The 9,547-nt window shown below is 38.7% G+C and overlaps 4 protein-coding genes across 5 annotated transcripts in view; 2 read left to right on the top strand and 2 right to left on the bottom strand.

Annotated features, from left to right (window-relative positions):
- Window positions 1-1,936, top strand: part of LOC107597420 (intraflagellar transport protein 88 homolog) — an 8,097-nt gene extending 6,161 nt beyond the window's left edge. The window contains exons 16-17 of the mRNA XM_016288468.1: window positions 893-1,063; window positions 1,453-1,936. Coding sequence (XP_016143954.1) covers window positions 893-1,063; window positions 1,453-1,574 — 293 coding nt within the window. The 3' untranslated portion in view covers window positions 1,575-1,936. The remainder of the gene's footprint in view (window positions 1-892; window positions 1,064-1,452) is intronic.
- Window positions 1,937-2,056: 120 nt separating this feature from the next.
- LOC107597382 (interleukin-17D-like) lies at window positions 2,057-3,422 on the top strand. The gene is made up of 2 exons (XM_016288408.1): window positions 2,057-2,541; window positions 3,099-3,422. Exons 1-2 carry the CDS (start codon window positions 2,234-2,236, stop codon window positions 3,400-3,402), a joined length of 612 nt encoding a protein of 203 aa, XP_016143894.1. The 5' UTR covers window positions 2,057-2,233; the 3' UTR covers window positions 3,403-3,422.
- A 98-nt stretch (window positions 3,423-3,520) lies between these two features.
- On the bottom strand, window positions 3,521-4,641 carry LOC107597419 (protein-lysine N-methyltransferase n6amt2-like). The gene is made up of 2 exons (XM_016288467.1): window positions 4,326-4,641; window positions 3,521-4,229 (listed from the first exon to the last, which is right to left on the bottom strand). Exons 1-2 carry the CDS (start codon window positions 4,639-4,641, stop codon window positions 4,099-4,101), a joined length of 447 nt encoding a protein of 148 aa, XP_016143953.1. The 3' UTR covers window positions 3,521-4,098.
- A 1,584-nt stretch (window positions 4,642-6,225) lies between these two features.
- Window positions 6,226-9,166, bottom strand: LOC107597381 (protein-lysine N-methyltransferase n6amt2). 2 transcript variants are annotated; one of them, XM_016288406.1, is made up of 5 exons: window positions 9,010-9,166; window positions 8,702-8,908; window positions 8,491-8,573; window positions 7,126-7,415; window positions 6,226-7,029 (listed from the first exon to the last, which is right to left on the bottom strand). In XM_016288406.1, exons 2-5 carry the CDS (start codon window positions 8,849-8,851, stop codon window positions 6,899-6,901), a joined length of 654 nt encoding a protein of 217 aa, XP_016143892.1. In that variant the 5' UTR covers window positions 8,852-8,908; window positions 9,010-9,166; the 3' UTR covers window positions 6,226-6,898. The 2 variants fall into 2 exon arrangements, with proteins under 2 accessions (XP_016143892.1, XP_016143893.1); XM_016288407.1 differs by having other exon boundaries at window positions 8,702-8,870.
- Window positions 9,167-9,547: the final 381 nt, after the last annotated feature.

Raw genomic sequence — 9,547 nt, 5'->3', positions numbered from 1 at the left:
GTAGACTTATTATTTCTACTCACTTTGGATCTTGCTGAATAACATGTGCTGCTTTTTTCAACTTTCTATTTTTACTGAAATTTTAGAAGAACATCATTCATTTGAAATACAAGTGTTTCGTAAAATTATTAACTATACTGTAGGGCTGTCAAAATTGCTGAAAAATTATGAATATGAATTATATTCGAATTTAAAATGCAAAATTTCAGTTAGGGTGAAGAAAAGCTTTTGGCTTCTCTCCTGAGGCCACAAGAGAATACATCATTCAAAGTATAAGATAACATGACTATAACATGTCTATCTGCGAAACAAAAAGCATAATGTTTAGAAAAATGTTTATAAACCAATTATAATTAAGTTGCTTAAACAACTATAAACAAAACAGCATCGTGTATGTATGCATAGTTTAATACAAAGAGTGGAAAGACAATCACACAGAGTACATTTATCATTTAAAAACATAAGATGCCGTGGGATGGGGGAAAACCCTCCATAAAGTCTCGATATATGTTTTTTTCAAAGTTGAACTTTCATAAAAAAAACCAGTCTCACATCTGCCCCTCAGCACTCTGTTCCTGTCGTCACAGCTGAGATGTGAAATGCAGCTGTGTGCCGTTGTCTTTATGCACCAAAAATGCTTTCCATAATGCAAGTCATATGGTTGCAGAGTGAACTCGCTTTAATTGGGATTCTAGTGTCACATAGCCTTTGCTTCAAGTGCAAGCTGGAGCTGTTGTTTTTCATGCTTTTTTGTTTTGTTTATCAGCATTCTAACTCTTGTTTCATCATAGCGTATAAGCATGGCTTACATTGCCGATGGTGTCAACTCAAATGCGAATGCCTTGTTTTCTTCTGTTCAGAAGAATCTGACCAGACACTACTGTAAAATAACTCTCACTCCAGAAATGTTTGCAAATTCAACACGGGCTTTTTGGGTGTGTTTTCTCAGACAGTGGACAGAGCAACCATGGCACCAGTGCTAAGGGTGAGAGGCTTAGCGTTAAACTGAAAACTCTTCCAGGGTCCAATGAGCCCTATGAGGCCAGCACTCAGCAGGAAATAGGTGAGAAATAATACCACTCATCATTTTCAAGGAGATTCTTGTCATTATGACTGATAAACTATCTAATAAAGATAAAATCGTGGTAGAATAATTCATTTTTTCAGTAAACAAACAGTAGTGAATGAAGCTTGCAATACCAAGGTTTAATTCTCATGGAATGTGTGACCTGATGAAATGTACACTTGGAGTGCAGTTGCTTGGATAAAAGCATCTGCCAAATGCATACATGTTAAATGTATGATGATAAATTATTATTACATTTCCCTGTTACGTGGCTGGCTTATTTCATAGCTTTAATAATTTAATCTCTTTCGTGTGAAGGAAAGAAAGCTTCTAGCCTGGTCTGTGCTTATTCAAATGTATTGCTTCCATTGTATTCATCATTTTAGATGCTTCATATGTCGATCCTTTGGGGCCTCAAATGCAGAGACCAAAAACTGCAGCAAGGAAACGCACTGAGGAAGATGAGTTTGCCGATGAAGAGCTGGGAGATGACTTACTGCCTGAGTGATGTGTGCAACAGTTATCAATTCAGTAGAAAATCTGATATATGTCAAGGCACTAGATTTTTCTGTGTTTTATAGCACTGTATTTTTAGTAGTACTAAAAATACCAGTTCTTCATGCCCAGGGATTTTATATCTCATTTCAGTCTGCTTTACTATATTTTGTAATAGTAGTGCATTGTGTGTGTATATGTATAATTACATTTAGAAAAAAATACAGCTTATTCAAAATTATTTAATTCATTTTGTGCATTGAAATGTAAAGATATCAACTTTTGTATGCCCTGCAAACAGTGAAGCTAAAGACATTGTAAGTGTGAAATATTAAAGCACGGTATAAGACTTTTCTTTGGAATCTTATGATTCAATCTCTTAAATATCTAAAAGGAATACAGAACATTCCAGGAGAAAAAAAACCCATCAATGTGAGATTTTTCACATCAGCTCAAGCAGATCATGATCATTATTCAGTATCAAACAGTCCGCCCAATAACTGGAGTCAAGTATCCTGAGCGCATTTACGGGACGGGCGGATGAGACAGCTTTACGCAACAACTGGGCAGTTTCTGCAGGTCGATTTAAGAGCTCTCCAAGGTTTACTTTAATATATATTTCCCAGCAATCTCTTCCAGACAGTAAAGCGCGTTTAGACGGTGTAAACTGAAATGCGTGGTCGAGCTGTTTCGACGCTTGTGTTGGTGTTGCTGTGGTGCTGCAGGAGCGCGCCGGGTGAACGGGGACTGAAGGTGTCCAGGAGAGCACCGAGGACTCGCTCATGTCTGGACTTACCAGAGGAGATTTTGGAGCAGATGTTTGGGAGACTGTCGGTTGGGGTGCTCGGCGCGTTTCATCACACCCTGCAGCTCGCCCCTCCAGAGCGCCAGAATCTGACCTGTCAATCAGCGTCTCGCCTGGCGCGCGGCAGACCACGAACCCCAGTCAACTTCCTCAGCCTCTCGCCGTGGGCGTACAGGTAGGACCCCAAAACCCTGAAGACTAGGACGGGAATACAAGGGAGTTTAACGATTTTAGTGCTTATGTGGAAGAAATATTTAGAAGTGGGTTTTTTTCCGGACATAGTGACGGCATAAATGCAAAAATACAAACAAAAATGTTAACTTCATTCGTTTTTATAAACTCAGTTTGTATCCTTTATTCGTTAAAAAAATAAAAAGTAAATTAAAAAACACTACAAAATAGGCTACTCATATCAATAACGTCGTGAAAAAACTAGACAAAAATATAAGGATACCACAATTTTTGGATTATTTCGAGATGGCGAAAGTAATAACATGCGATTCAGCCAACCAGATTGATTCAAGAACCGTAGCGTCTGATTCACACGTATTTTGACGCAACTGACTCAAACGAATCATTCAATCGGGAATCGGTTTGGTTTCGGTCATGAAAAAGATTCAGTTCTGAAGAACCGGTTCGATTGTGTGTTAATTTAAGATTTGATGTCTTGTAAGATGTCTCGCCTTTTTGTCTGCAATAAAATATGTATTTTTTCATTGTTATTGATCCAAGAATCTCTCATGATCCAGCGAGGTACCCGCGATATCTCCCTGAGGCGTACTGCTTGTGTAAAGGATGCCTGAGCGGACCGAACGGGGAGGAAAGTGACCGCTTCCGCAGCACTCCAGTGTACATGCCGACCGTCATACTGCGCCGGACCGGCTCGTGCGTCGGGGGCCGTCATTCCTACACAGAGAGCTACGTGTCCATCGCCGTGGGTTGTACTTGTGTGCCATTGCTGGAAAGAGACAGAAAAACACAGAAGAGCAAGCCAAGTGTGAAAAGAGTGTCATCTAAAAATTCTAGAAAGAACTGATCTGGTTCGTCTTTAGATTTTTTTCTGTCAGTTTTCTTCTTTCACTTCATTTTTGGTGAGCAAAAAAGTTGAGACAGAACTTGCTCTCACAGCTGCAGATTCTAGTCTGCAGTGCCAAGCAAAAGGAAAACTTGCTGTGCCAAAATACAAACATTTTCTAATCCAAAGTACTTGGGAAAAGCCCGTCAGCATCATGGTTTTACATAACCTAATATAGTTTAACTGTTTTCAAGTATACAGAAGATCACTAGAAATGCTTCTGTTAAAGGCAAGCATGCATGGATATCATTTACAAGAGGACATATTATTTAGCTTGACTTTGTCAGTTCTCTTTATTCAAACCACCAACAACACCACTGATAATGCAAAAGTCTAGTGTATTGTATATTATATATAAACGCATTTCAAACATTCACTTCTAGCCCATTTTATGCATTGAAACAAAGTTAAGCTGTCTGAAATTGTTTGCTTCAATTTTATGCCTGAAAGCTGGGTGTGCAATTGACAATGCAAGTCAGCCAAAGCATAATCAAAGACTGATCACAGATCTCTGATGAAGTGCCAAATCCTCCGCTCTAATATCTGGATCTTGCTATGAACCACTTGGAGTGAGAGTATTTATTGTTCCACATGATCATCTGATGTTTCATGGGGGAAAAAACAATGTTCAAATGTTGGCAGATTGGAAGCTTTTTTTCATGAGACAAGGCTTGATTCATAGTTAACATAGCAGCGGAACTCATTGGCCAGATTGTGATTGTGTTTTGGTAAAAAACTGCATATCTTCAGATCCATAAGTTTCCCAGCAGGCTCCTCCATAATAGCTCCTATAAGAATAAGGCAAAGGTGAACATGAACAAGACATAAAAAAAACTTAAGAATCTGCAACTTAAGAAAATGCATATATATTAATTTCCACTTGCCTGTGCAGAGCAGGATTTTTCCCTTAGTGAGGTATTTAATGGTGAGCGCCACCTTGCCGAGACACTCTTCAGACAGGTATGGAGGATCTGCGATGACGATGTCAAAGCTCTGAGGAAGCAGACCCTCAGGCAGGCACAGAGGGTTGTTGTAATCATAAAACACAAACTCATCTCCATATGCTGCGAAACGTCGGTCAAACTCCAGCAAAACAGCAGACACACTGTCCGACCTCGTGGATTCCAACAGTTTCAGCTTCTGATACACACTTGGTGCACTTATACAAGCTATCCTACAAGCCAGGGGGAAAAAATACATTTGGGTGAGGGGGGACACATAATGGAGCAGTAATATACAGTAGTCAACATCTGAAGTGGATCAAAAATTTTTTATCAAAGTTGTCCTAAGACAAGAACGGGCATTGTTTTGGTTTTAGGACAACTTATTAACTTTTTTTGATCCACTTCAAATGTTGACTACTGTATATTGGGGTCAGTAAGATTTATTTATTTCTTCAAAAAGAGTGAAAACCTATTTAGCAAGATCACAAGTGAGATAAAATTTTTGTAACACTGTAAAAGTCTTTACTATTTCAAATAAATACTGTTCTTTTGAATTTTATGTTCATTAAAGAATGTATCACGGTTTGCACAAAAATATTAAGCAGCACAACTGTTTTCAACATTGATAAGACATGTTTCTTGAGCACAAACTCCAGCAAAACAGCAGACACACTGTCCGACCTCGTGGATTCCAACAGTTTCAGCTTCTGATACACACTTGGTGCACTTATACAAGCTATCCTACAAGCCAGAAAAAAAAAAAATACATTTGGGTGAGGGGGGACACATAATGGAGCAGTAATATACAGTAGTCAACATCTGAAGTGGATCAAAAAAATTTTATCAAAGTTGTCCTAAGACAAGAACGGGCATTGTTTTGGTTTTAGGACAACTTATTAACTTTTTTTGATCCACTTCAAATGTTGACTACTGTATATTGGGGTCAGTAAGATTTATTTATTTCTTCAAAAAGAGTGAAAACCTATTTAGCAAGATCACAAGTGAGATAAAATTATTGTAACACTGTAAAAGTCTTTACTATTTCAAATAAATACTGTTCTTTTGAATTTTATGTTCATTAAAGAATGTATCACGGTTTGCACAAAAATATTACGCAGCACAACTGTTTTCTGTATCCTTTATTCGTTAAAAAAATAAAAAGTAAATTAAAAAACACTACAAAATAGGCTACTCATATCAATAACGTCGTGAAAAAACTAGACAAAAATATAAGGATACCACAATTTTTGGATTATTTCGAGATGGCGAAAGTAATAACATGCGATTCAGCCAACCAGATTGATTCAAGAACCGTAGCGTCTGATTCACACGTATTTTGACGCAACTGACTCAAACGAATCATTCAATCGGGAATCGGTTTGGTTTCGGTCATGAAAAAGATTCAGTTCTGAAGAACCGGTTCGATTGTGTGTTAATTTAAGATTTGATGTCTTGTAAGATGTCTCGCCTTTTTGTCTGCAATAAAATATGTATTTTTTCATTGTTATTGATCCAAGAATCTCTCATGATCCAGCGAGGTACCCGCGATATCTCCCTGAGGCGTACTGCTTGTGTAAAGGATGCCTGAGCGGACCGAACGGGGAGGAAAGTGACCGCTTCCGCAGCACTCCAGTGTACATGCCGACCGTCATACTGCGCCGGACCGGCTCGTGCGTCGGGGGCCGTCATTCCTACACAGAGAGCTACGTGTCCATCGCCGTGGGTTGTACTTGTGTGCCATTGCTGGAAAGAGACAGAAAAACACAGAAGAGCAAGCCAAGTGTGAAAAGAGTGTCATCTAAAAATTCTAGAAAGAACTGATCTGGTTCGTCTTTAGATTTTTTTCTGTCAGTTTTCTTCTTTCACTTCATTTTTGGTGAGCAAAAAAGTTGAGACAGAACTTGCTCTCACAGCTGCAGATTCTAGTCTGCAGTGCCAAGCAAAAGGAAAACTTGCTGTGCCAAAATACAAACATTTTCTAATCCAAAGTACTTGGGAAAAGCCCGTCAGCATCATGGTTTTACATAACCTAATATAGTTTAACTGTTTTCAAGTATACAGAAGATCACTAGAAATGCTTCTGTTAAAGGCAAGCATGCATGGATATCATTTACAAGAGGACATATTATTTAGCTTGACTTTGTCAGTTCTCTTTATTCAAACCACCAACAACACCACTGATAATGCAAAAGTCTAGTGTATTGTATATTATATATAAACGCATTTCAAACATTCACTTCTAGCCCATTTTATGCATTGAAACAAAGTTAAGCTGTCTGAAATTGTTTGCTTCAATTTTATGCCTGAAAGCTGGGTGTGCAATTGACAATGCAAGTCAGCCAAAGCATAATCAAAGACTGATCACAGATCTCTGATGAAGTGCCAAATCCTCCGCTCTAATATCTGGATCTTGCTATGAACCACTTGGAGTGAGAGTATTTATTGTTCCACATATCTGATGTTTCATGGGGGAAAAAACAATGTTCAAATGTTGGCAGATTGGAAGCTTTTTTTCATGAGACAAGGCTTGATTCATAGTTAACATAGCAGCGGAACTCATTGGCCAGATTGTGATTGTGTTTTGGTAAAAAACTGCATATCTTCAGATCCATAAGTTTCCCAGCAGGCTCCTCCATAATAGCTCCTATAAGAATAAGGCAAAGGTGAACATGAACAAGACATAAAAAAAACTTAAGAATCTGCAACTTAAGAAAATGCATATATATTAATTTCCACTTGCCTGTGCAGAGCAGGATTTTTCCCTTAGTGAGGTATTTAATGGTGAGCGCCACCTTGCCGAGACACTCTTCAGACAGGTATGGAGGATCTGCGATGACGATGTCAAAGCTCTGAGGAAGCAGACCCTCAGGCAGGCACAGAGGGTTGTTGTAATCATAAAACACAAACTCATCTCCATATGCTGCGAAACGTCGGTCAAACTCCAGCAAAACAGCAGACACACTGTCCGACCTCGTGGATTCCAACAGTTTCAGCTTCTGATACACACTTGGTGCACTTATACAAGCTATCCTACAAGCCAGGGGGAAAAAATACATTTGGGTGAGGGGGGACACATAATGGAGCAGTAATATACAGTAGTCAACATCTGAAGTGGATCAAAAATTTTTTATCAAAGTTGTCCTAAGACAAGAACGGGCATTGTTTTGGTTTTAGGACAACTTATTAACTTTTTTTGATCCACTTCAAATGTTGACTACTGTATATTGGGGTCAGTAAGATTTATTTATTTCTTCAAAAAGAGTGAAAACCTATTTAGCAAGATCACAAGTGAGATAAAATTTTTGTAACACTGTAAAAGTCTTTACTATTTCAAATAAATACTGTTCTTTTGAATTTTATGTTCATTAAAGAATGTATCACGGTTTGCACAAAAATATTAAGCAGCACAACTGTTTTCAACATTGATAAGACATGTTTCTTGAGCACCAAATCAGTATTTTAGAATGATTTCTGAAGGATCATGTGACACTAAAGACTGAAGTAATGATGCCGATATTCAGCTTTGTCATCACAGAATAAATTACATTCTAAAATATATTCAAATAGAAAACATCTATTTTAAATAGTAAAAAAAAAAATCACAATATTACGTTTTTTTTTTTAAAAAGGTGTCATGATCTGAGAAATCAAATTTCCCTTGATCTTTTGACACATAACAGGTCATTATACTTTAAAAACATCCTGCAAGTTTCAGAACTCAAAACGTTCTCTTTAGTCTAAAAATAGCTTATATTGAAGCAAATCTGATAAAAAAAAGGAAAAACTACAGGTTGTTTTGAATTTAAAATAAAACACTTGTGACGTGTAGATTAATAGGGGGAAGTCAACCTGTCAAATACCAAGAGTATTTTCCCACTTATTGAGACATAAGAACAATTACATGTAAAAGTTAATCTTTGAGTTTTTCAATGACTATGATCAACCATGTTTTTAATGTACTGGTTGAGAGTGAATGTTTTCGCTCACCGCACAATTAAAAAAAACACTCAGTTGTCGCCTCCTACTGGTGTATTGAGGTAACCTCCGGTAAGGCCCATCACTACTGACCTTCTGTTCTACACATGCCGAAACGATTGAGACCAACCTGCCATGTTCTCCAGCCTGCTGCACGACTTCCTCTGCTAACCGTGTGGCCGTGTCTTCACTGTACCAGAACTGACTCATGCGCTGTTTACAGAAACGCGAGCTGGTTAGGTACGCACTTGATATATACTTGTGTTTAACAAATATATACAAGATAATGTATAACAAGCAACAGATCATCACTCAAGGCACTTCTAGTACATTCACTGTACCCAGTCTTCCTCTACAGCACCAACACAGAACTTGTCGGTCTTGGTGGAGTTTTCTTCCAGTCCCGTCCTTCCACTCTCGGCATAAAACTCTTGCAGCGCTGCGAGGGTCGCCGCGGAGAGCCGAGGCACATCATCGTCGCTGTCGCTCATGATCACAGATCCTTCATCACTAAATCACACGGGAACACGTCAACTACGGGAGGCATGCTGAAAAAAACAGCATAACACTCATTCTGTAATGATGCTAACGGTCGCAAACGATATTATATATAGACCTAACTTAGGTTTAATCCAGTCTTTACACTTACCAACGCACGACGCCGTTACAGTGTGTATTTAAGCAGTATTTTACAAGCTTACAACAGAGGAACAGGACATAGCGAACAGCTTCACACGTGTTTGCACTACGGTGGCCGAGGGAGTACAATCACACTAAAGCCCAACTGCAATTGAAACGCGAAAAATATTTAAAGGGGTCATATGATGCGATTTCATTTTTTCCTTTCTCTTTGGAGTGTTACAAGCTCTTGGTGCATAAAGAAGATCTGTAAAGTTGCAAAGACTAAAATCTCAAATCCAAAGAGATATTCTTTATAAAAGTTAAGAGTCAACCACGCCTACCTAAAACGGCTCGTTCTAACACGCCCCCACATACCTACGTCACGATGTGGGAAGATTTGCATAACGCCGCCCAAATGTTCACGCAAAGAAAGAAGGCGTAACTTTTATTCTCGCAGTAGTTTTCTTGACGCTGTGTGCTTGGTTGTGAAAGTGAAACTACTTTGTTTGGTCTTCCAAAAGAGGACGATATCCGCTTCGTCATGCCTGGAGCTGATCCGTGCTGGT

The sequence above is a fragment of the Sinocyclocheilus grahami genome, unplaced genomic scaffold (genome assembly GCF_001515645.1).
Source record: "Sinocyclocheilus grahami isolate Dianchi unplaced genomic scaffold, SAMN03320097.WGS_v1.1 scaffold231.1, whole genome shotgun sequence".
Taxonomy (NCBI): Eukaryota; Metazoa; Chordata; class Actinopteri; order Cypriniformes; family Cyprinidae; genus Sinocyclocheilus; species Sinocyclocheilus grahami.
The sequence above is the reverse complement of the archived record's forward strand: the minus strand, read 5'-3'. Positions and strand labels throughout refer to the sequence as shown.